Source organism: Rhineura floridana, chromosome 6 (genome assembly GCF_030035675.1).
Source record: "Rhineura floridana isolate rRhiFlo1 chromosome 6, rRhiFlo1.hap2, whole genome shotgun sequence".
NCBI lineage: Eukaryota > Metazoa > Chordata > Lepidosauria > Squamata > Rhineuridae > Rhineura > Rhineura floridana.
In genome coordinates this window covers 83,047,138-83,073,149 of record NC_084485.1, presented here as the reverse complement: position 1 = coordinate 83,073,149, position 26,012 = coordinate 83,047,138, and the positions used below count along the sequence as shown (strand labels likewise).

General features: G+C 41.0%; 1 protein-coding gene across 3 annotated transcripts; it reads left to right on the top strand.

Annotated features, from left to right (window-relative positions):
* The first annotated feature begins 996 nt into the window (after positions 1-996).
* On the top strand, positions 997-24,723 carry NASP (nuclear autoantigenic sperm protein). 3 transcript variants are annotated; one of them, XM_061632757.1, is made up of 15 exons: positions 1,000-1,120; positions 2,746-2,805; positions 3,003-3,113; positions 5,844-5,924; positions 7,634-7,746; positions 8,575-9,510; positions 11,192-11,292; positions 18,839-18,915; positions 19,003-19,076; positions 19,844-20,032; positions 20,331-20,497; positions 22,943-22,999; positions 23,082-23,153; positions 23,955-24,083; positions 24,550-24,723. In XM_061632757.1, exons 2-15 carry the CDS (start codon positions 2,753-2,755, stop codon positions 24,610-24,612), a joined length of 2,223 nt encoding a protein of 740 aa, XP_061488741.1. In that variant the 5' UTR covers positions 1,000-1,120; positions 2,746-2,752; the 3' UTR covers positions 24,613-24,723. The 3 variants fall into 3 exon arrangements, with proteins under 3 accessions (XP_061488742.1, XP_061488741.1, XP_061488743.1); XM_061632758.1 differs by lacking the exon at positions 23,955-24,083 and having other exon boundaries at positions 997-1,120; XM_061632759.1 differs by lacking the exon at positions 8,575-9,510 and having other exon boundaries at positions 1,009-1,120.
* The last annotated feature ends 1,289 nt before the right edge of the window (positions 24,724-26,012 follow it).

The following is a 26,012-nucleotide window of genomic DNA, read 5'->3' as shown; positions in this document are numbered from 1 at the left end:
AAACAGGTTCAAATTCTCACTAAGCAATGAAGCTCGTTAAGTGACTGGGTCAATCACTCTTGGCCCAATCTACCTCATACAGTTCTTATAATACTAAACAGAAGCATATTCCGCACATACAACTCAGCAGAAGAGTCCAGGGCACATAAAAAGGCTTTACTTTTCTCTAGTGTCAGTGAATGGTGGCTATTTCCTTGTATAACGAAAACTAAGAGATGCACTTTACACCATTGTATTGTGAGGCTAAACCTGCTCTCTGCTGCTGACGACCCGAGCATCTGAGATGAGGGTCTGGTGAATTCCAATTCCCCCACCCCGTTTAACTTGATGCACGGAACTCACTGGGAGACAGTCCCTGTTTTCATGAAACTTCCCTCTGTTGTGTTCCTTTGTTATGTTAGAGCATGCGTGGCAGGCGTGGCTCTTTAAAGATACATAAACGATCCGATAAAAGACTACATGAAGATCATTTCAGAGCAGACTACCTGTCCCAGGTGAAAGCTGCAAGGAACTGAGGCGGGGCAACAGACTGAACAGCTGTAGAGATTCCGAGGAAGGTAAATAATTTGGAGGGTCAACAACAGTTTCTAGCTATTGTATTTTCTTTAGCTTCCCACAGAGCTCCTTCACCTCTGGCTTGATCCTATTTATTTCACAGCCCATGCACTTCTACTGTCTGCGAACTACAAGCACTCTACCCTTGAAACTACGTACGTTTTGCAGCATGCTACACAGCAGGGTATGTTTACTCAGACTGCGTTTCCCGAAACACCAATCGAACTGCAGGGGGAGGCGATATTTCCAATATGATCAAGGCTTTCTTGGCTATTCGTTAAGAGACTGCTACAGTATAGTCTTTTATGCCTTGGAATGAATTGTGGCTTGCTGAAAGTCCGGATCGGCACTAGCAAAGCATGCTGGGAATTGTAGTTCAAATTGCCCTGAGAGCGTGCCTCGCGCCGCTGGGGCGTGTCCTCAGGGGGCTATAAAAGCATCTGGAGGGGCGGTGGGCTGCGTTTACTGATTGCTGTCTTTCTGTTGGGGCGTTGAGGGGAGTTGTTTGCCATCGCCTTCGAAGATATAGGGGCGTTCGAGTTAGGTTTCCTCCCTTGGGAACTGGGTAAGAAAGAAGGGGATGCGGAGTTTTTTGTTCTGAGTTATGGGGAAGGTGGCGGCGACGACATAGGTATTTCTTTATGGAGCGACCGACGGGTTTGTTCCTCTTCTGATATGTTTTAGGCAGCGGATGCTGCTGCCGTACACCATGTAGCTCTTTATCGACCCCCCCTTTCACTTCTAATCCTCCCACCTGCGGTTTTCTGCGGTGCCATCTTCCCACGGCGGAGGCGGCGGTGCTCCTTAAAGCGGAGACGCCGCGTGACTTGACTTGCGTTTAGGCCGCCATTTTCAGTGTCCATCAGTCCGGCGTGAGCAAAGGAGAGAGAAGGGGGCGGGGGAAAGGGCCCTGTCACGTGATATCCAATCTTGGCCTGTCGAAAAAGACCGTTGAGATTTGGCGCCAAAAGATCTGACGAGGGAAGGAGGCAGGAAGGGGGTTCTATTGTCTTCTGAGGTAAACGTCTTTCTCCTTGAGAGAACGTGTATAGTTTCTTTTGTGGAGGAGTGAATTAGTGGCTTTTAAGGCACTGCCTTTGTGTGTTTGATAAACCTAAGTTACTGATATTGTTCTGGTATATTTTTTCAAAGGCAGTGGTGGGCGGACGTAAGTCTGTCCGGTCTATTCTGTTCAACCCTTCTCTATGATACCATAAAGTATCTGGTTGTACTAGAACTGGCGTAATCATCGTAAGATTCCTGCCTTGGAATAGCTTTTGGAGAGGATTGGCTATCGATACTTTCTGTTCTCATCAGAGTTAACGAACGGCTCGAGAAATTAGAGCCTGAAACTGCTCTTTGAGCTTGCCTTTACACTAACTTTCGTTAACCTTTTTTCTCTACCGGACGTACTATGTATAACCTGTATGTTTCTAGCAAATCTTATGATAGCCGTTACCTGTCCCAGAGACAGCTGCATGTAGTCAAAAGATCTGTGCACCTCTGAGTACTATAATAATTTCTTTTGTTTTTACTCTTCTGGTGGGGCAAGTGATGCTTAAGTAATTGAAGCTACTAAGATAATTGAATCAGAGCTGGCATTTTAGTCAATGTACTACCAGACTGTGTGTGATAAATTTCTACTCTGCTGTTCCTCCAAGGTGTGCAGGAACCTGACTTTTTTTTATTACTGCAGCCCTGTGTGGAGTCTGGAAATATATTGTGGCTAGGAGGGCTGTAATTGATTTGGCAGGATATACTTACCTATTTATATGTGGTGGATGTCAAACCACAATATCCACTGAGTATCTTCTGACTATGAAGTACATAGGTTATTGCATGGTAGATCACATTCATAGCACTTAACAGGTTAGCATATGTAGAAAAAGTCGTTAAAGTACCGCTAAAACAAAGTTTGACATTCTTTAACTAATTTCCAGTATGTGGCTGCATAAAGTGCATAGACTGTTGGAGTGGTAACTTTGTGACTCCATATAAAAAGGATGTATGAAATAAATGGTATACATGAAGGAGATGGCTAACAGTTATCAGCACCAACAGCTCATATAGAGAATAATATGCCAGTGACGGTCATTTACCTGAATGTGCTATAATACTTGTTTATAAAGCATTTGCTATCTGGGACAATTGGGAACATTATTCCTACCTATTCTAACTTAAGATTTTCAGTTTCAGAATGGCAGAAGAAACTGCTGCTCCTTCTACTTCTACTGATGAAAGAACTGAGAGGTGAGATATAATTAGACAAACATAGAAATAGCGTGTATGTGTCTGAAATAGGGTCGCAAGACTGACTTCCTGCAATGAAGTTAGTAGGAGTCTGCTCCTACCAGAAGCTTCGCAGAACTACCAACTTCGCTGTTCATTGAATTAGTATTCAGACATCTACAGTGTTGTGGCTAACAAACCTGTTTCTATGTTTCTAGCATTGATGTGGATGCAGAAGCCAAGAAACAACTCGGTTTGGGGCAGAAAAACCTGGTAATGGGAGATATTCCATCTGCTGTTAATGCGTTCCAGGAAGCTGCTAGTCTGTTGTAAGTAATGAGATCTGTAATCCTTCTGTTGAATCTTCATGATGGGTGTATCATATGATAGGGGAGAATCTTTCCTAGTATTTTACCTAGGTTGGGGGGGTAAACAGCCCCCTCCTTTGGGGCTGCATTCCCTTGGGGAAATCAGGTGGTAGTTGTGGACAAAGCCAGGAACAAGTGATATGGATTAATTGAACTGCAAAAGACCATCATGCTTCAATTTAAATATTAGATACCCTTTTGGCGCCTATTGAAGACCTTCCTCTTTCAACCAGTCTTTCAAGTAGAGAACTTATCCCAGTCCCTTATCTCCATTTGTGCTGGAATTGATTTTAAGATGTTTTGTTTTAATATGTTTAAAACATATTAAACAAAATAATTTAAAATATTAAAACAAAACATGTTTAAAACAAAAGAATTTAAAAGTGCTTTTAGTGTATTTGTTTGCCGCCCTGGGCTTCTGGGAGGAAGGGTGGAATATAAATTTAATTAACCATAGTAACATTTTATTTATTTCTCAGAATTCCCGATTCTATGCAGGTCTACTGAGAAGTAAGCTCCACTGGGTTTGATGGTGTTACACTCAAATAAATACGCAGAGGGTGTATTTAGCATAGCTACTGTTCTAAAAGACAAGCGAAAGTAATTGATTTTAGTATGCTATATACTACACACATACATATGGCAGAAACCTACTATATTTTTCTCATATAAAACTTTATTCCAAGCTATACAACTGCGGGGGTGGGGATGGATCAATATCTTTATAAAAAAATACTGCCCCCTCTAATTGTTTCTGCAACTACATGGAAAGAAAAGGGCAGCATTCTAAAAAGGCAGTAAAGATAAGGAGGAAGCAAAACAGTAAGGAAGAAACTCTAATGGGATAAAAAAAAATGGGACAGCTTCAGGGAACTTTGAAGGGGGTGGCACAGGATGCCCATCTGTTACATAGGTTCTAGCTTATTCTGCATAACATGATCTGGATAACTACATTCTGATTATATTTCACCTCAGGATACCTTAGCTTTGATCTTATTTTCTGATGTGACAGTTTTGCGTGCTTTCTGCATTGCTGCCTAACTCAGCCCATTTTGGATATGTTAATATAGTAAATGGGAGCAGAGGAGGGAGAATGTTATGCATGTCTATGGGGCAACAAGTATAATTATTAAATGTATTAGCTGCCTTTCACAACAATCTAAAATACATTTTTAAAAACAGTTTAAAGCTAATTACATTCACAATTAGGGTCTTGAAAAAATATATCGAGTGTCAAAAGTCAGGGTGAAGAGTGCATCTTTGGCATATGACACAGGCTGTACAGTGAAGGTGCCAGACACATACCTCTGGGGAAGGAATTCCACAACTGAGGGGCTGCCACAGAAAATGGCCTCTCCCAAGCCACATCCCCCCAAACATCTGAGGGTGGTGGAACTACCAAGAGAGCTCCTTCTGCCGATCTCAACACCTCAGAGGATCTGTAGGGAAGGAATCAGTCTTTCAGATATTTGGGACTGAAGTCATTCAGAGCTTTAAACACAAGCATGAGCACTTTGAATTGGGCTCAGAAACAAACTGGCAACTGATGTAGCTGTTTTAAAACTCGTTATATGAGCAGTGGTCTTCCACTCTCTAGGCCAGGGTACTTCAGCTGTGGTCCATGGACCCCTAGGGGTCTATTGGTGGGTTTTGGGGGGTCTATGACCTGGGCATAAACTATTTCCACTGCAATAAAATAAATTGTAAAGTTTGGTGTGTATTATATGCATTTTCTGGGGAGGGGATCCATAGCTTTCATCAGATTATCAAACGAATCTGACAAAAAAGGGTTAAGAATAACTGCTTTATACTTTTAAACAACTTTCTGTCCACACTTTTTCAAATATCCATAGAAGTCTCATACAATCAACTCTAGGATTTGAGTTTGTTGGCTTGTAAGCACTACCAAACTTTTAACACAGGAATAAGTAGAAGTCTTAATTGGCTAGATATTCTGAGCATTACCTTTGCATGATTCTTGATGTACTAATCTACTGGCAATGTTCTGCCTCATAAAAGTTTATCACTCGGTTTCAGATCTCTTCATGAGGCTGAAACAGAAGTAATGAATTCTCTAGTCCCATCACATTTTTAATGTTGAGCCAGCTTTAATAAAGAGATGGGGAAAGTTTACGTGTTAGATGAAAAAATTGTTGGATTTTTTTAAACAAGTTGGATTTCTAGGAACTGTAAAAAAAAAAAAAAAAGCCTGAGATAACATTGTTAATTTTAAATCTGAATAAATACGTTAGTCCTATAGTTAATCTTTAAAGGAAATCTGTTCCTCCACTGGATATATTGAATTAAAGGAAGCTTTCTGTGTAAGTGAAGAACCAATCTGATAATTTTCTCAAATATGATTATTTGCAGTCTGCTACCAAACATTAGTATTTTTACCTTATGAAAATAACCTTTCTATTCCCATAGTTAACCTCTCAAACTGTCATGGTTATTGGTCATAAGACACCCTATAAAGGAATATATTAAAGACATTAAGTTATAGATAAAAGAGTAAAAGTACAAAATGTGGACAGTGCAACAAGGCCATGTTTGTGATAAATAATAGCATGTGTTTAGTTGTAAATCAACATTTAGAGGTCAAATTTGCTCCTGTGTTTAACATACAGAAAGTAATAAATGTAAAGTATTATTCAAATCAATGCACCCTGCTAATCTGGAAGTTATTTGTAGGGCTCACAAGTATGGGGAAACAGGAGACGAGTGTGCAGAAGCTTACTTTTTCTATGGAAAATCTCTTTTGGAATTGGCAAGGTAAGATGATGTATCCTGTTTGTGGGCCACTTAGTGGTTTGAATACTTAGTCTGCATCGTCACAACTAGTTTTGAATGGTAGAAGGCAAAGGAATAATTGGTTCATCAGAGCACTGAAGGTGTGCTAGTGTAGGTAAGAAATTGGCTTTTTGCACCTTAAAAGAGTAGCACATTTAATATAGTATATGCTAACTTTCACCAGCTTGGGAAAGCACTGCTGATGGGAGTTATGGTCCAAAACATCTAGATTGGGGAAGGCTGGCATAACCTTCCATGGACTGGAGTCCACTTCACCAAATTCATGAAGTGTTATGCAGGTGCAGGTATGCATACACAAGGCTGTAGAGCGATTTTGAGCAGTGAGGTCGGGATGACATGCAATGCAAAAAATAGACTGACAATGAAGGTGAAACAGTCAACATTCATAAAACGTTCCTAACATGATATTGCTACGGTTATTTACACATATTGATAGGTTGTAAGGCAGTGGTTTCACTCAGGAGTCTACCTTTAAAGTTCAATAACGGCTATTTTAATGCTGCTGTGGGAATGGTCACTGTATGAATAACTGTCAAAGGAGGACACGATGGTTTTTCTCTTATCAGAGGATGATGACACTTCAGTTATCAGATTTAATCCTTCATGCATTGATCAAATGCTTCAAAAAAACATTTTAAGCTACGTAGCCACATGTTATGGTAGCAAATTCTGTAAGATGTCTGAGGTATTCAACCTGTCCTGATCCTATTGCCAGTCACTTGCACTGAGTGACCTAGAGCCTGAGTGTTAAAAGTTTCTCCACCCCCCATTTGTGTTAATATGTATTGCTTGGCTGTCTTTGAAGTTAGCATCTTTTCAGTTATTTGTAGAGAAAGTACTCCAATCCTCAGTTAAAGAACCAGAACTGAGCAATATTCTAAATGTGGTTGCAGGACAAGATTGTTCAATGCTTTCCCTAATTCTTAAACTCAGTCTACATCTGCTGTTCCAGGACACAGAGCTAAAGTCAATACCTTTTGTACTGTAAACCCCCCCTCCCCCCAAAAGTAGTGGTAGCCATTCTAGACTCTTATAGTCAAGTCAGCAAACTTTGTTTGGCTTTTCTTGCCAGCCAACAAAGTGTTGCTTCCAGGATATCATCATCGCCCACTCCCATCTGGAGCAGGATCTTCCTGATCTCATGCTGTGCCCTAAAAGCAGCACAAGGTCAGGAGATAATCTCCTGCTCCTCTCTACAGTTCTAAGCTTGGACCTTGGAAAAGGAACTTCAGGGGATGGAGGGAGTGGTGGCTTATTATGGCACCACATTTGTGCTTGACAGAGCCAAAACAAATCTTGGGGTTTTGGGGGCAAGATTGTCAAATCTTGTCCAACAAATGTACTGTGACAAAAATCCAAATGTCATTACTTCATGCTGAGTTTCACTAGTCTTTTATATCATCGCCCATTAATGCAGTTAAGAGTAACTTTTGGAGCTCTTATCTGGTATTTCACTGCCCTGAGTTAAGTATCTAGAATAGCTTCTAAACCTCCCCAAAAGATACACATTAGCTTTTAGGTGAATGCCCCAACAGTCTTATTACTGGTATGCTACGTCATGATAGCCTCAAGTTAACTTAAGAGCACTTGGGGTTGCAGTTCAGCACATCTACTTTGTGAACACTAAATAGGTGAAATGAAACATAGCAATGCCTAATGATCTCTTCTAGAATGGAAAATGGTGTGCTGGGAAATGCTTTGGAAGGGGTGCAGGTGGAAGAAGAGGAAGAAAAAGAAGAAAAGACAGAAGACTCTATGGTAGAAAGTGCTGATAATATAGATGGTATGTAGAGCTGCCTTAACACATCATAGAGATGCCAAGCTGTGTGTGTTCCAAGTGAATAATAGACATGAGTGATTTCATTATGCTAAGGGACTTGAATTTTAACCAAAGCTAAAAAGATTTGGTAAAATTGCCCAAAAAACATATTTGTAAGAAACTTAAAAACCAGCTTTTAATAAGATCAGTGCCTCTATAAACTTACTGGTTGAAGCATTTGTTTGAACCCAGCCATTTCCACCTTGTGGGCCTAGCTTTGTTTCTGAGTAAAAACATTGATTTCTGTACTTCATGGTTATAGAAACAATTAGCTGACAGTCCTTAGACCTTGAAGTAATTGGGCTGATGTTCTATGAATGAACTGAATGGAAACTCGCAAGATTATTGCTTCTTGCAACACCACCTAGTGTCTAGCACAATGTGGCCTAAATCTTTATGGTGCAGTAGCATCTACTCCATAGCAACCTAAGATACGTTGCTGTGTAGATCATGTAACAATAGGACCACACTCAAGGAAGTGGATAGTTTATCCTTGAACTCTTAATTTCTCTGCAATCTAATGCCATGTCTCATCTAGACAAAGCTTGGCATCTCTTGCTTGGCTGTGACTCTTGCTGGCATGCAACTCACTGCTTAAGCGCAACTCCTTGTAAGCCCCAAGTGTTGTGGAAAGCACTTGTTCTAAGGTTAAATGTCCAAAAGTATTGAATTCCAGAGTGCTGTAACTTGGAAACAAGACATCAGTGGGACGGAGGGCGGGATGTGAAGATCATGAATGCTTATCACTAAATTCGAAGATTTGTTTGTGCTTGATCTTCCTTAAACATGTAGAAGAAGCAAGGGAGGAATTAAGAGAGCAGGTATATAATGCCATGGGGGAAAAAGATGAATCCAGAAAAACTTCTGAAGAGTCTCTGGTACATACTGGAGTGGACATGCAGCTGAAGGATGTTGACATGGAAGCAGCCAAGGAAGAGAAAGTAAACGAAGCAGCTATGGATGTAGAACATATCACTGTTGAGGAGAAAAAAGAAGAGCAGAAGAAGGTAGAAAAGCAGATAGAGGCAGCTATGCAAGAAGAACCAAGGGTCAGTGAAGTAACTGCTGAGGTAACATTAGAAGATGGTGCTGCTAGGGGAGAGAAGCCAGTGGCTGCAGAAGGGACAGCTGGAGAAGAGGAGCCAGTGGTGCTGGTAGAGGCTGGGGAAGATGCTACTGTACAGAGAGTACTGGTTCCAGACAAGGCACCTGGGGAAGTAAAGCCAGTGGTAGAAGAGGCTGCAGAGGGAGCTGGGGAAGACACTATAGAAAAGCCAGTGGCTGCAGGAGAAGCAGCTGAGGAAGAGAAGGTAGTTGGGATGGGAGCTCCAGAGAAAATAGAGGCAGAAAAGCAGGCAGACACAATTGTAGAACACAATCCAGTAGAGGAATTGGTAGAAGCTTCAGGTGAGTTAGAGAGAGAATTGGTGACGGCGGTTGAGAAAGTAGAGGGCCAGCCAGAGAAAGTAGAACAGCAGCCAGCCAGAGCTACTGATGAAATGACAGAGGACATGAAGAATACCACAGAACAAGTGGTGGTGGACTTGAAAGAGAAGGAAGAGTTAAAAGAACCCTTGGATTCAAGAGAAGTATCTTCAGCTTCAAATGAAACTACTCCTTCAGGGGGCATCGAGCAGTCACATGAAATACAAACTGAAGAAAAAGCAGAAGTGGCTGCTAAGGTAGAAAAAGAGGAAGAAAAGAATGACGAGATGGGAGAGGGCGAAGGTAACAGGGACAGAAAACACTTGTGGGTGGATTGCTTTAGAAAGCTAACCCTTAGTAAAACTAATCCATTCAGAATTCTCTGTGCTGCAGGTAAGAATCCACCCAGGGGACAATTTTGAAGCTGAAAGGAACAGATAAATTCAAACAATCTTAACTAACAAGTTGATTTTTTTAAAATTGGCTAATTGGGGGGGGCTGTGACTAGCATGAGCAGTAAATACAAAAACTATTATTTATAGAGAACACTGAATGGATATTCACTGCATGCTTTGATGTTAGTGCAAGATTAACTCTAAACAGTTGAAAACATAGCATTAGGATATACCTGAACAACAGGGTCTACCAAAATACAGCAACACTAAGGTGCTGGCTTACGGATCTGTATTAAACAGAACTTAAAATCTACCTTGCTTTCAGGCCTACAACTAGAACAAGTACAGGTAACAGACTATATCGCTTTCATGTCTTGCTTCCCTTGCTTTAGCATTGCTGTTTAACTAATAACATCTTGAAAATACCTGTTTACAAGAGAGATTCCAAGCAGTGAAATAGCTGTAAACGTGATAAACATCGTAATAATACAACTGTCTAACAAATGTTAAAAAGACATATCTAGGGATAAAATCCAGTGGCAAGTTTACTCTAGTGGCTAGAGTCTAGTCCATTTCTAATTCAGAGGTGGCTAATCTGTGGCCCTCCAGATGTTTCTGAACTACAACTCCCATAATTCTTGACCATTTTGGCCATGCAGGCTGGGGCAGATGGGAGTTGTAGATCAACAACATCTGGAGGATGACAGGTCAGCCCCACTGTTGTAATTCTATTAATTTCAGGGCTGGCATGCACTTCCTTTAGATTTCTGTGTTTTTGGTTTTAAAATAGCTTAAAGTAGTTGTATCACTTGCTTTTAAAAAAGAATCTGATCTTGCAGCCCAGTGTTTACAAAAATGTAGTTGATTCAGCAAGGTTCTTAATCTTAAAACAAATTAAAGTTGTCGTCGCTGGACATTTGTATTGCTAAGAACCTGAGAAGCTGGTAGAAAGTCAGGTTTTTGTTCTATAAAGGGCATATTTTCCCTGACACTGCAGAATAGCTGCCTGAGCTATTCCATAGTCTATCACAGTTCTTGGGGCTGGTGCCCAATGGTAAATATTGGTGCATTTCTCTTGGAAGCTACGTAGCGACACTTAATTCGAAACATTAATAGTCCATTTTAAACTGAGACTCCCAAGTAGCAAATGGGACTGATTACTTCTAAGAAGTGTGCAGATGTCATATTTCTTACCCTTTTAGTAGACTGCCATTACTATGTAAACAAAATTTACAGAGGGAAGCTATAAAGGCTCAAAGTATGTTAAAATACATTCAGCTTACTTGACATGTCAGGGACTGCTGTGCAAGCAGCAAAACTTAAATTTGAGTAATAAAGAGCAGAGGACATCTGAGATATTTTGTTATCTACGCACTCTCGCACCTTGATATGAATGTATATTGGAGTCTTAAGGTTGCCCTTGTGCACAGAAAGCTGCCAGGCCAAACCACATGCACTGGTAGATTGGAAGTGTTATTGGTAGATAATGATGGTACAAGAACTATACACCTGAATAAAGCAGACAGAGCCTAGTAAAATGGATTTATGTACAGATGTGTGTGTGTGTTAATGAGAAACTCTTATTGTAGAAACAGAAGGGTCAGAAGAAGAAGACAAAGCTGAAGAGGATAAAGAAAATGATTCTACTGTTGAAGAGGATAAAGAAAACGACTCTACTGTTGAGGAGAAGGTGAAATATAAAAATGAACATTCAAGCTTGTTAAAGAGCTCATTGAACATTACTGTCATGAAGAAAAAATGTTGCTTCATGAAAATAGCCCTAACTGTTTTGTAGAGCACAGGAAAAGTAAGTGGCTTGAAGCAGGCAAGTTGAGGTGCTTTTGTTCCTTCTGAAGATAGAGGATTATGGTAGGGTGTAGCTTTGCTCAGCCTGTGCTGAAAATGCACCTGATATGCCACTAAAGGCTGTGCCTCCTAGTCTTGGATGTTGCACAAATTGTAAATATAATTGTCATACTTGTTATGCCCTGCTTAAACAATACCATAATATTTAACTTGATTGAAAACCCCAAAACTAAAAGTTAAGTGGCCATCAACAGTGGAGTCCTCCCTATTTCCTGTCGTATTGTGTTATGGAGCTGATTTTGCAGACTGTTAAAAGTATCCCAGAGCTGGATCTCCAGAAGTGTACATCTTCACGGTTCCATAGATTTAAGTCCACTCCTACAACAACTTAAATGTGCCTTACATCTAAGGATACTTAGGTCTGCATCTTAAAATGGATTGCTAGTTATATTTTGGCACAATAAATATTAAAGCTTTAAAAGACTGGCAGTACAGTTCTATACACATTTACTCAGAAGTAATGCATAGGATTGTGGCTGTAGTAGCTGAATGGATGGCTTCCCTTCAGTATGCGGAGTTGCATTTTGTAGTTTTTCAAGTAAACCATTTAAGATACTTGTATGCTTAGATCATAATAAAGTACTTTTTTTAGATTAATGCCCATTTAGAAAAATCACATTCATTTTTAAGGGCTCATGTGAAGGGAAACCTCTAGAAGATGCTCTAAAAAGGATGTAGCCTTGAATAGGCATGTGTCAAAGATTGCCCTCCTAGGGTCTCTTGTCCTCAGCACCCCAAGGGGGTCTTTGCTTCTGAGAGCAGTCCCAATCTCTTTGGGTCACTGCTTCCCAGGCAAACTCTCCTTCTTTCAGGATTAGGTTTACGGTAGAAACTGCCACCACCCCTTTTCTTAGCTCCCTACTCTGAGGAAGGGGGCCTCAGAGTGCTAACTGAGATCCTAGAGCGGACCTATTGTTACCCTCTCTGTTCTAGGGCATTAATCCACTCTAATCAACGGTAGTCAGTATCTTCCAGCGATGAAAGGCTGAATTTAGAATCTAGACCCAAGCAATACACACCATTAATAGAAGGGTAGTTTATTTAAAAGAAAAGTACATACGAAAAGAGCAGCATTTGTTTCCTTAAAAGCTAATTGCCCTCAATAAGGCTACAAGAGATACATAGGCATATCAATAGTGAGAGATTCAATCAGACAATGGAAAATAACAAAACCTACAAACTATCCATACTCGCTTCAGCAACACTTGGTTCCCCAACAGCGTAACTGCAGTCAGGCAGGTCAAGAAGTTAGAAATGGGATACAGAAGCGGGAACAACTAACTGAAGGATCACCCTTGATTTTTATGGAGTTTTGCTGGCAACGGCCAATTAGCCATCCTAGGCGCCGCTTCCATGGTCACCTTCTTTGAAGATAAGGGGGGCTAGACATTCCCACCCAGCTGTCCTGATCTGCAGTACCCATTCTCCCTGACTTAGATCTCAGGAAGCAGATAAGAGATAACAGATAAGGTTCAGTTGTGTCTTAACTTTTGCAAATTGCCTGTCTGGCACTGAGCCTTGGACTTCCCCAGCAGAGTGTCCCAGGGATCCACAAAGCTCTCAGAATTCCCTCTGGTTGAACCATTTTAGCTTGACCAAAGTTATTCTTGACATCATGTACACAGTATGGCATTTCCCACAGATTGTAACTTCAGCTGCTGGAACAGTATTTTAATTGTTAGTTGCCCAAAACCAAAGTTCTCCAGGTAATGTAAACAAAATCTATCTAATATCAGATACAAGCCAGGATGAATGGTTTTGCATGGGCTTAGGGCAACTAGAAGCCAAAAAGGCATAAAATGTCTGCTTCTGCTCTAACAGATCTTTGTGCTGTACAAACAACAAAGCAAGTGCACTTTATGATCTTTCTGGATGCTCTATTGAGGAAAAGCAATGGCCTTGTATGCCCCCTTTGGAATGTCTACCCAAGGATGCCTGCCTAGAGGCCTCTTTACTTATCATTTAGACCCCAAGCAAGAATATTTCTGTTGCTCGTGGGCTTTTAAAGTAATATGACTGTAATGTCTTATTTGATTGGGCTGTTTGTTTTGATTTGCTTTAGTAGTTTGTATGCTTTATTTTGTGTTTTGTTTGCTGATGTTAGCTTTCTTGGGAACATAATGTATATTCTGCATCTTCATCGTAATTTTATGTAACTAGAGAAGAGATGCTCTGCATCTGCTTGCCTAGTCATGTTTATTTTAGGGCTGGCTGGAATTCGCCTAAGAATCTGGCTAGTTACGCTGAAGAAGTGAGCATAGCATTCTCACCAGTAGCATCTGTCTCATTCTGAAGAGTCAAACCATCTCCCATCATCTGTCCTCTTAGAAGGACACGTCCAGATAGGGATGTCTCCTATCACAACCCAGGGCAGGTTGGATTGGGCAGGCTGAGGAGGCTGTCTCCCAGGTTCAAAGCAGCTTTTCAGATTAGTCTTGTCTATTCAGCTGTTGACCTTTGACCTGTTCTAGATTCTTGTCTATATATTTTTAAAAGGCCTTTTAGTCTTGACCTCTATGATTCTCCCCTTTATTCTTCCCCTCAGTCTGCTGTCAGTCTCTTAACTGTTGACATCATGAACTAATCATTCAAAAACAAGTCAAAACAGCAGGAAGGGTTATGCTTGATGTGTGTTGTCTTGTCTTAATTCTGCCGTGCAGGAGGTGATCCTCAGGTGGGTTGTCTCTCCCACTGGCTCTACTCGACATGATTATGCAAATTAATGGCACTTACCCTGAGTGGGAGGTCAGCCTACACACTTAGTTCCTTCCTGCCTAACTCTTCAGCATCTTCTTCACCTTCAGAAGTCACTTGGCAACATTTTTGGGCCATGGCCCCATATCTTTCCTTCCTCTATCCTAAGAGGGAAAGGGATTAAAATAGTGTTCTGTTTTGCCTCTGTAATGAAAGGAGAATGTGCAGTCCCACTTCTATCAGTGGACTCTTCAGTAGAGGCAAGGGGATCCCACACTGTTGATGGTGGTGCCTCTGCAGGAATGCCAGGTTTCTGCTATGGGTAGGCAGACCCGTTGAAAGTGGTGGATGAAATACCAAGTATCAGTAGCAGCAGCATCAGGTTCTGGAGTATTTGGATGGAAGTGCAAAGTCCAAAAAGTCAAGTGCACCCATGTTGGTATTGCTTATCTCCTCAGAGCCTATAAAGCCAAGTTCACCCATGGTGGTGTATCTCCCTTGAGTCTGGGAACCTGACTAAACCTCAGGAGAAATGCCTGGATGATAATGGCCTGGGCAATCATTGCCATCAGGCACATCCCTGTACAGGTATTGCGGTGTGCTGGAGGCCAAGGCAGCAGAGGCAGTAAGTGATAAGGAAAGTATGGGTGGCCTCAATCCACTGGAGTCCTCCCCACCCCCAGTTCTGGTGGCACAAGACAAATTATGCTGCTGGATTTGTAAGGTTGTGACCCAAGATTCTGAGGCAGGGCCAGCGCCAGGTGCCATATTTTCCCTGAAGCAGGGTTCAGGAAAAGGTAGGAAGCCCCATCTCTTCTGCTAGACAAAGATAGGGCTTTATTCACCCACCATATCCTTGAGGCAAATGAAATTTCCTTCTCTCAGTTGTGGCCCTGAGAGGTGATGTGCTCACAGGCTCCTTTCTGCAAGGCCAGTTCTCTAGCACAGTGGAGAAAACAGTTTGGCCTGGCTGCTAAGAGGGGCTTTGCTCCCAGGGTATTTCTGGCAAGAGGGAAATCCCAGGTGCTGCTTTTTCCTCTTTGGTTGCCAGCAGACTGACTCTTATGTAGAAGCTCCACAGAAGAAGCTTGATTAGCAGGGTGGCCATTTTGATGCATCATAATTTCAGTCCCGCTTATATTGAAGTGTGAAATGCAAGCAGAGCAGAGCAAATGTTTAGTGTGAGTTTTTAATCCTTTGTATACTGTAGTGTTGCAGAGTAGCCAAAAACAGCTAAAGTTTTAAAGCTAGAATTTACACACGAAGCGATGGGAAGTTTGAAGGGGTCCCCGAGAGGATAGCCCTGAAGCTAATTTTCAAGTCTTCAGAAACTTCAGCCTTAGCCATTAACACAAACTTTTTCCATTCCATTGTCCGTATGTTGTGAGAGTTTAAAGCAGATAGCCTGTCTATAACTGACTTGCATTCATGGCCATGACTAAGGAGTTTTTTGAAAGGTGCATGCAGTGAGGACCAAAATATTACTTGTGGTTCCTTTCTCTCCTGTACAGCCTGGAGAGGCTTTTGCTATGTATAGATCTTCTCATTCGGGAACATGTTCTCCACCCTGTTTTGGGATAGTGCAGTGGTTACTTTACTGGCCTTTGGTAGAACTTGCACATATTGCATTGATGAGATCACATTAAAGGGCTTTGTGCAATGGTGCTTGTATTTCTGCAATCAGGCTTGGACCAGGAGTTGCATCCTAAAACTCTGAAACAGCTGATGGTAGTATTAATGGTGTGTTCTGTCTTTTGCCCCCGGAGCGTTGTTGGCTTGCCTCTCATATGAAGTGCTACCCAGAGGGGGCGACTTTGTTTAAGTCACCTCCGATTCATCACTATCCTACCTGGTGACTTGTCGAAGTCCTACAGGCCCTCATGAAGGCACTACAGTAAAGTGTGGTGTCTCTGAAGTGGTTGAGCTGGAAAGTCCTGTTTTTCTGGTGTAAGTGACACCAACCTGCAGGGAATTTGAGCCTGTGACATCCTTGGCACTCAAGGAATTGTGCATATTCCTCAAGGACTCGGGCATAGACCGTATGCTTATGTCCAAGATAAATTCAGTTTTTTCCATAGCATTCAAGAGATGGTGCTGCCTGGAGCTCAAGACTCACTAGGAATGTGGAAGGTTTAGGACAGACAAAGGAAGGCACTTCTTCACACAGCACATAATTAAACTATGAAATTTGCTTCCGCAAGAGACGCTAATGGCCACCAACTTGGATGGATTTAAAAGATGATTGTCCAAATTAATGGAGGAAGAAGCTATCAGTGCCTATTAGCTATGATGGCTATGCTCTGCCTCCGTAGGTGGAGGCAGTATGCTTCCAAATACCAGTTGCTGGAAACTGCAGGAGAGGAGAATGCTCTTTGCATGTGGGTTGCTGGCTGGCCATTGTAAGAACAGGATGCTGGAGTAGATAGGCCACTGGTCTGATTCAGCAGGCTCTTTTGTTTTTAATGCGAGTGGCACTCTAGATGTCTGGTGGGCTTTGCACATAGACCTTGTGTGTATAACATACTTGAGACAGAGTACCTTTTTGTTTCTTTCCAGCCCATTACAATGGGAAGAAGGTTTCGTTGGCTACCCTGTCATTATTTCTGTAGGGGGTGGAGGTAATCTGACCCATCCAGTGATTGGTGTTGGTGCGGTGGGGAGACATGCAGCTATCAGTACTATGCAAATAATCAGTTCCAGAGCGGGAGGCTCCTATAGCTATTTTTTCTTCTCCCTCTGGTTTTTTTGTTCCTGTTTCTATTCTGTTCTGTTGGGTTGTTGCTTTGCCATTCTTTGGTGCTGGTCTTCTGGCTGTGGCACTTATGAACTGAAGAGTATTGGCTGTCCTCCCATTGCGAGTAAATGTCATCAATTTGCATAATCCTATCTACTGGAGAGAGTGGGAGGAACAACCTATCTGAGGATCCCCTCCATCCCCTGCAGAAAATGAATTTATTAGGTAAGTCCAACATTCTGTTCTCAGAAGCCAGGCCTGTAGGAGGCAATACTTTTTTTTAATTGGTATCCCCTCTTGCAAACCTAGGGTGGCAATACTCTTACCTTTTGAGGTAATTCTCTGCAAACAACCACTTGTTAAACCTGAGTGAAAAGGCATCCTCTTGTGGCATTACTTCTTCCTTCCTGCCTTTATCATTCAGTGCAAGTCAGTTAGATAAGAACTAGGTACTCAATTCTTTCTACAGTCCAAACTATGAAGATAGGTCAAATGCAAGGAAATTCAGCTGTTCACCAGGCAAACTTCAGAAAAGCCCTTAGGCAGTAACTGAATTGACATGGGAATTGTTGATGATTAGCTAGAACCACTGTGAGGGAATGTGCTTTTGGATCAAGAATTAAAATTATAGCTGCCCAAGGTCCAGAGTGATGTCTTACATATTTAAGTTTCTTAATATGGAACGAACACAGGAAGAGTTACTTTAAATCCCATTTACGGACAAAGAACAAAGTACTCAATGCCAGTGCTTTCCAAACATCTGTGTAATCCTATTCCTGAAAGATTTGTTGGCTGAACAGCCAATTTGTGTTGGAGGAGTAAGATGCAACAGAGGCAAGCAGCGTTTAAAATGTCATCACTATAGTATCAGAACAAATATATGAGGGAAATTAATATATTCCAAATTGGTCTTGTAAATTCCTTTTGACAAGGGGTTAATCACAAATAATGGCTTGAATCAACAGCCATTGTGCTTTCTTGCTGACCCTTTCCCCTCGTAAGTCTTCTCTGTGCCCACCAGAAGAGAATGGGATTTCATACTAGGTTATGGAAGAGACAGAAACTGTGGTGTAGTGGTTGGAGTGCTGTGTTAGATAGGACCTGGAAAGTCTGGGTTCAAATCCACTTGGTCATGATGCTCACTGGGTGAACTTGAGCCAGACACTGTCTTAGTCCAACTTCTAGGGTTGTTAGGATAAAATTGGGGAGGGAGAGAACCGTGCATGCTACCTTGAGCTCACTGGAGGAAAGGTAGAATATTAATGTAATAAAAATTACACGGGCCCCAGAGCAGTTAGCATCTTCCATCGGTCTCCTTTTGTCGGATATGGATCCAAGGATCACACATCGGGTGGCTCTATTTGCTCTTGCATCTATGAAACTCCGAGCAAAGTTCCAAGCTAATCCTGTGTAAGTTGGATAGATATATAAATAGATTTTTAATGTTGACCGTTGATTTTTGGGTTAATTTAACTGTATTTTTAATGTCTTTTTAATGTATTTGTATGCATTAGTCTGTCCTTTATTGTTTGAATTCTCTGTTGAGGCCTATGGCCAAACAGTAAATAAAATGAGACGATGTAATAAAAATAATACTGATAGTTTCTTCTGCTTACTGCAACAGAGCTGACTCCTTTGTAAGGTGGTGGTGTGGGTTTCCCTAATAGTGTTAAGTATCGTCAGCAGAAGCTTTGGCATATAAATTCTATTTGTGGAGGGGGATGGTGTATGCTATTGGATTTGCTACCTCATCTGGAGCTAATGTGCTTTTCTAAAGTTAATCTATTTGCTTTCTATGGGGGCTGGTTTCTATGGTGGTGGTTGGTGGTTATTTATTGAATTTACATCCCACCCTTCCTCCCAAAGGACCTCTATTTTAAGGGATAGGAAGTAGGTGCCTTCCAATCCCTTACCTTGACTCTTTCAAATAACTTTGCTTTAGGATAGTGAAGAAGATGACATTGGAAACTTAGAACTGGCCTGGGATATGCTGGAATTGGCAAAAGTAATATACAAAAGGTATGTCTTGGGAGTTTTAACAACTATCTTTTATTATACAACTAAAGGTATTATGACGAACTTGCTGACTCTGCCTTCTTGATCTAGACAGGACACTAAAGAAGCTCAGCTCCTTGTTGCTCAGGCTCATCTAAAACTAGGAGAAGTTAGCATCGAATCTGGTAACTATCTTAAAGTTGCTCAGGCATGCAGGGGACTAATTTCTAATATTCTGCATATTGCCACTGCTTAAAATATTGCACTGTTCTACATGTCCATTACATTTTTGTAGCTGCTCGGATTTGGATCAACTAAATGTTATATTTTGGACACTGCTGTGCTTTGTTACAATGTGCCATGCATTTACCTATATTTAAGAGGAAGTACACAGTAGATCTGTGACTTCTATACCCTGTGGTGTGTTGGCTCACAGGTCCCTAGTTCAGATGCATGATCCCCAGCTCGCTAAAGCATAGTTTAGTAGCCAAGAACAAGCAGTAGAGGTCCCTGGCCTCATTCTGATCCTTCCTTATCACTTACCTCCTGCATTTAACTATTCTACCCAAAACAACTGCAGTTTAATGTTGGTTTACTAACGAGAATCTTAAACCACAGTTCCCTCTTCTGGATACAACGGCTAACTGCAGTTTAACTAATCCAGGATGTAACTGCTGAATAAGGGAAAAGGCATGGGAAGGAACGTTGTGGTCTCCTTGCTTGTTCACAGCTGTTAAACTACAAGTTAAACAAGCTAAGTTCACTGTTTCACTAATCTCTCAAGTGAACTATATTAAACGTACAGTGTCCTATATTCTTAAAATTTGGTACTGGAATCATGGCAAGTTATAAAACTACTGGTATAAAAACATTTTTCTACACTATGATTCACTTCTGCTTCATGAAAATGTCTGCTTTCAGGTGAAAGTCCTATTTTTACTTTCTTGTGCAGAAAACTACTCGCAAGCTATAGAAGAGTTCCGTTCCTGCCTGGCAATTCAGCAGAAATACTTGGAGGCCCATGACCGCTTGCTGGCAGAGACTCACTATCATCTGGGGTTGGCCTTTCATTATGATAATCAGTACGATGAAGCAGTGCTACAGTATAGTAAATCAATGGAAGTAATTGATACAAGAACGGGTAAGTGAAATGCTGTTGATCTGCTTCCGTGTGCAGTTTTAGTTGAGTGTCTTCACTATTGTATGCTCTCTGTTTCAAGCTCCAAATTTTCAGTATTGGAGATTTTACAGAGCTAGTTTCTTTATGGAGGAGCGTTAAGAGGGCTAATAAGTCAGCAAACTGCAATAAATTTGAGGGCTACTGCTGATCCTTGAGAACCTGTTTTGACAAATAATTTACAATCTGGTGCAAAGGCCAGAACTAACGCGTAAATCGTTCAAACAGTACTAATAACACCTCACAAGTTTCCCCCTTTTAGTGATGTTGACTGAACGACTAAAAGCAAAAGGGGAGGGATCAGCTGAGGATGAGAAGGAAATTATAGAACTCAAGGGCCTGCTTCCTGAAATTAAAGAGAAGATAGAGGATTCAAAGGAGTCTCAAAAGAGCGCAAGAGTGGCTGAACTGGCTCTGAAAGCAACTCTGGTGAGTTCTAGCCTTTCTCCTATTGTTTTTTTGTGAACTTCTGCTAGAGAGGGACTGATTACAAAATAACAGTCATGCCAACAGAGAGCAAAATAAAACTAGGGGGAAAATGATGATACTATTTATTTGTTTTGTTTAAATTCTAGTAGAAATGACCTTTTGAAGCACTGAGTTGAGAACTTATTTTCACTAAATGCTGTTTATTTGGGATTTTGATTGAAGGTGACAAAACCTGTACTATAATGGCAAAATTTTAGTGCAAACTTCAGGTTGCATTCAATGCTATGCCAGTAGGGTTCTACTACCACATTTGGACTTCTGTTTTCTTCCCCAGCCACCAAGATCTGCCCTGGAGAGTCCCCCAATTCCAGAGCTGATTTTGAGGGTGGGGCCAGGAGAGGAAGATGAAGCTCCATTGCACCACTAGATGTGGCCCTTATTCTTGAAACAAAACTGCAGGCATGGCTGGCAGCAGGGAGGGGCTAGATGGGGCCCTGGCCATAGGTGCAGGACCTCATGAGGGCTTATAGCACCTTTGGGACTCTGCTGCTGACAATGAACTTTCGTTTAAAGGGGGGGAAGTTAGCCATTGGTTGGGGGGGAAGCAAAACTTGCCAGAAAAACTAAAAAGCAATTTCTGGCTAGGATATTCTGTCTTTAGTGTTTTCAGCAATGAGCAAATTCGGAGCTATGATTGATGAGTGAGCTGTTTTGGGCACCCGGCAGTAGGAATTTCTTGGGTTCTAAAGAACTGGTGTTTCCCCTTTTTTCTCCTGTTTCATGTCTTATTCCTTTAATCAGGATGCTTCTTCATAAGACAGGTACTCCTAGAAGCTACTTTGTGCAGATACTATTACACAATGTGTGAGTGGATGTTAAAGATACCCCTCCCTGTGGCAAATGTAAGAAGTTGAACTAAAGTCCAAGCGCTCATTTAAAAAAACATTGTGTAGTTAACAGTACAGTGTATACACATTTGCGCAGAAGTCTCTTTATGCATCATAACTTCCTGGTAAACCAAAATGGCTTTAGGATTATAGTAATTGGGCTAGATTGAAGGCTGGCTGAAGCTTTGAAACTATAAAAGACTAGCAGCACAATCCTAATCATATCAATTTACAAGTAAGTCTTACTGAACTCAATGAGGCTTACTCTGAGCTAAGCGGGGTTAGAACTGTAGCCTAAATCTCCTTTTCAGCCATTTTAATTCTGCCTTTTATATCTTCGCAACACTCATGTGAAGGTAGGTTACGTTGAGAATTAGTGTAACTGAGTGACCAAAAACTATGAGTAAAGTAAGTTTTTAAAATACAAAACTGCACACATTCAGAAGTATTTTTTTATCAAGGCTTTGTGTCTAGTGTCTCATCACTTTCTCCCCTGTGTTATTTTTATACGGTTTCAGGTGTTCGCTTTAACAAGTTGCTTAAATTCATTTGTTTTTACTCTTAATTTGAGCTGGTTTGGGGGGAAACAAGATGGGTAAGTGTATAGGATTGCAGATTTAATTCTACCTCTGACCGGAATGCACTGTCAGACATAAAACTTGAGAGACGTATAATTTTTTAGACATGTTTGAAATGCATGGAGGTGGGGATGGAGTTAACTGTTAATCTAATCGGATAGACTACAACAGGGGTAGCCAGGAATACCCATCAGTCCCAGATGGCAAAAACTAATTATCAGGCATTATGGAAATTGTAGTTCAACAACATTTGGAGGGCACCATGTGGACTGTCATTGAAGGTTCCACAAATAACTTCTTGCCACAAATGGAAGTAAGACTACATTTCTAATTGTAGAAGAGGGAGTGACATTTATTTTGGATAATTACATTATGTATATGTGCATTTTCTGTTTACCTAAGTTAAGTCCCAAATTCTACTTTTGACAGTTCACTCCCACATGTCTACTCTGAAGTAAGCCCCAATGAGTTCAGTGGGACTTATTTGTAGATAAGTATTTACAAGATAGTGGATTTAATTACCTCTGTTGTTGACTAAATTAAAAAGAAAACCAGTGAAATGCTAAAGCTTATGTTTTTCTTTGACAATCAGAGGTTGCTATATTGATCAAAATGTGTTTTACTTTAAAGGGGTGGGACTAAGTGGGAGGGGTGTGATTTGAGGAGGAGAGGGAAAGGCCAAGGGCCTCTCCAATATTCTGTGGCCAAGGGCCTACAGAAACCCTGACTGCAGACCTTCCACATAACATCTGTTGGCCTTACTGTGACTCTTTAACAATTGTCAGCAAGTGAGGCAGAAAAACTGACAATCACAGACCAGGTTCCTCATTATTGCATTATTGTTTAAGCCTTAAACTTTACAGATAGTTGAGCTTCAAAGCTAGTGTGTAATTCGTTTGACACCTTTGTAGTTTCTGAGGCTTTAGTGCTAGTGAACTTCTAATAGCAATTTCTAGACTGATGGGTCTCTTTGTTTCCAGGTTGGTGGATCTTCTTCAAGCTTTCCACAAGGGACTGAAAGCAGTTTAACTTCAACAGTAAGTGATGCTAACCCAAAAGCAAACAGTTTAATGTTGCTGTTCCATAGTACTTCATATTTTACCTTCTGTTTTGTAATAGATCCCAGTTGGACAAAAAGCTGATGGAGCATCTCAGTGTATTACAGACATCTCTCATCTTGTTAGAAAAAAGGTGTGTCCCATCAGACTATAACAAATACAGTAATGACTGATTTGAAGTAGTGAGCCCGTTGGTTAAAAACTTAAATCATCCTGATTGTACGAATTCTAGAAATCCTGCATAAGATTCTTTCCACTGGGAGCCAATCAGTCTGGGAACCATCTGGCTCTCTTCATAGCTTTTGATGGTTTTGTGCTGTGCAGCACCCTATCTGACTCACCCTGGTTTAATTTCAAAGCTTAATTGTGTTGGTCCTGCAGGCACTTGAAAACTTGGCTGTGTTAAGGACCTGCAAAATTGCCCAGGGTAGAGGTTCAGAGTGCAAAGGTAGCTTGAAGTCTATAGAAATTGAACTTCACAGCCAGGCTGAACTGGGTTCCCTTATTTCAAGTGGAAATGGAGAATTGATGAAAATGACTAAGCTAGTCTGAAACAACTACATTTGTATCTTAAAATTAGTATGTCGAGTTGGTGAGCAGTACGTGCATTAGTATCCTCTTAAACAAATAATCTCCATATAGTTAGAGAGTTTTATGTGTTTTGTAGACTCTGCTTTCTGATCTTTGGAGCTGCATGTAGATTGCAAGGTAACTCAAAGCTTGACAGCCTTCAGTATTGAAGGATGACATCTTTCAACTTCTGAAGCAGCAGCATGCACCTTGTAACCTCTGCTCTGGCCCAGAACAGTTTAAGAGAATAGCTTATTTGGCAGCTGCTAATTAATAGTTCATGCATAATGACACTAGATATTCTTTATTAAGACTTTTACATTTGAAGTAGTACTTGATGAAGACTAAACAATTTTGTCTTCAGAGGAAACCAGAGGAAGAAACTCAACAGGGAGACAATGAAGCTAAGAAATCTAAACCAGAACCGGCTGTCAATGGTGGTGGTGATGCTGCCCCCAGTGGAAATGAGGTTGCAGAGAAAATGGAAGAGGAGGTGGGCTGTCGAGTCAGGAGTCTGTGTGTATTTTTCCCTTCCCAGGCACACCTTTCCTGTCAGTCTTTAATTGCCTGCTGATCTTCTCTCCCAGACTTCTTGAAGTTGGAAATTTGCTCATATCAGAATGCATGTTGAAATCTGTATCTGACCTAAGTTTGGCTACTAGACTAGTTCTATATACTTGCAGATAGCAGCACATACATCTCCTGGGTGCTTTGAGATTAGCATCCTTAAGTACTATTATTCAGGAGTCCTAATTTTTCATAATATCTAAAGTATAGCAAGAGACGTAAGACAGATTATCTAAACATAGTTATAGTTAATGGCTTTTGTGAAAAGGTAGCCATTCCACATTTAAGTGACCAATTGTACAAAAAATGTTTAATCCTTTTAAGAGCTGTTGCATGAGTTAACTGATCTGGTAAATCAAACGTGTTAAACTACACTCTTTTCTCTTTTACAGACTGAGGCAAGGCCACAAGTTGAAACGGTTCAAAGTGCTGAAAAGGTTCAAAGTTCTGTATGATAGATAGTTCTTTAATATTGGACACTCCCGAACGACAATGGGTTTTGTATATAATGTATTTTTTCACTTTTGGCAACTTTTATATTCAATAAAGATTACTCAAACATTTAACACAGCCTTTTGATAAAATTCAGCAATAAGTTTGTCTCCATCACCTGGCCTAAAGATGGCTGCATCTGCCTCATAGCTAGTTGTATAGCAGCATAAGGCTGTCTGTCAGTTGAAGTACTGTTGAGTCTTGCCATTTTAGTACAGTAGGATTCTAAAGGTTGGGCTTGTAAGGGTTTAGAAAGTGAAGTAGCACTCGTATGAGAAAACTATGGCCTAGACACAATGAGTTTAAAAGGAGCCTGAATGTAGGAGACGTTCCTTCCTGGATTTATTTGGAAAGTGCAGCTATGAGGTGACATTAACAAAACCACTTGTGTTTACTAAATTTGGCTTGAAGTTGTTTTAAGAGCATGACCAACCCCTGCCACATTTGGAAAATGCCAGGAAAGTCTCAAAGTGCACAGACAAGACTACTTATAAACTTGAGGAAATACCAAGGTATGGCATTTGGGATTATGGCATAAAGTCTCCTGCCTTACGTAGGACTTTGGTTTCTCTTGTCCCTCATCCACCCCAAAATCTGTTCAAGCAAATTTGGGGGGCAAGTAAAAGAAAAGTCCCACTGCACAAGTGGGCATCTGTGCTACATTGGATCTCTCCCAATTTTTGAAATTTTATATTGGGAGTTATATCTTGCCCTTCAATTAGTCTTAGAGTGGCTTATAGAATTTTAATAGCTCAATAAAGCCAAACATACAAATATAGTAAAAATTGCTAGGAGCAGCATTAAAGAGCCCCCCCCCCAAAAAAGTCCTCTTTTTGCAACTGCCATAGCATAGACTGGTTCCTTTTATTTATTCATATAAAGTTGAGAAATACATTGTATAGACAAGTACAAAGCATGACAGGAATGTTTAAATATAAATGATTTGACATAGAAACACAGAACAGTAGAGCTGGAAGGGACCCATAAAGCCAACAAGTCCAACCCCTTGCTCAAGGCCAATCCAAGTTAATGTATACATGACAGGAGCCTGTCCAGCTGCCTCCTGAATGCTTGCAGTGTTGGTGCCCACCATCCCTAGGTAATTGGTTCCATTGTAATGCTCTAACAGGAAGCTTTTCCTGGTGTTCAGTCAAAATCTGGCTTCCTGTCACTTGAGCCCATTATTCTGTGTTCTGCACTCTGGGATAATCAAGAAGAATCCTGGCACTCTGTGACAACCTTTCAAGTATTTGGAGTGCTATCAGTCTTAAGGGAAAATGTGCCCAGTTCTTTCTTTTCTCAGTTTCCAGTCCCCTGAACATCCTTGTCCTCTGAACCTGTTCCAGTTTGTCTGCATCCTTAA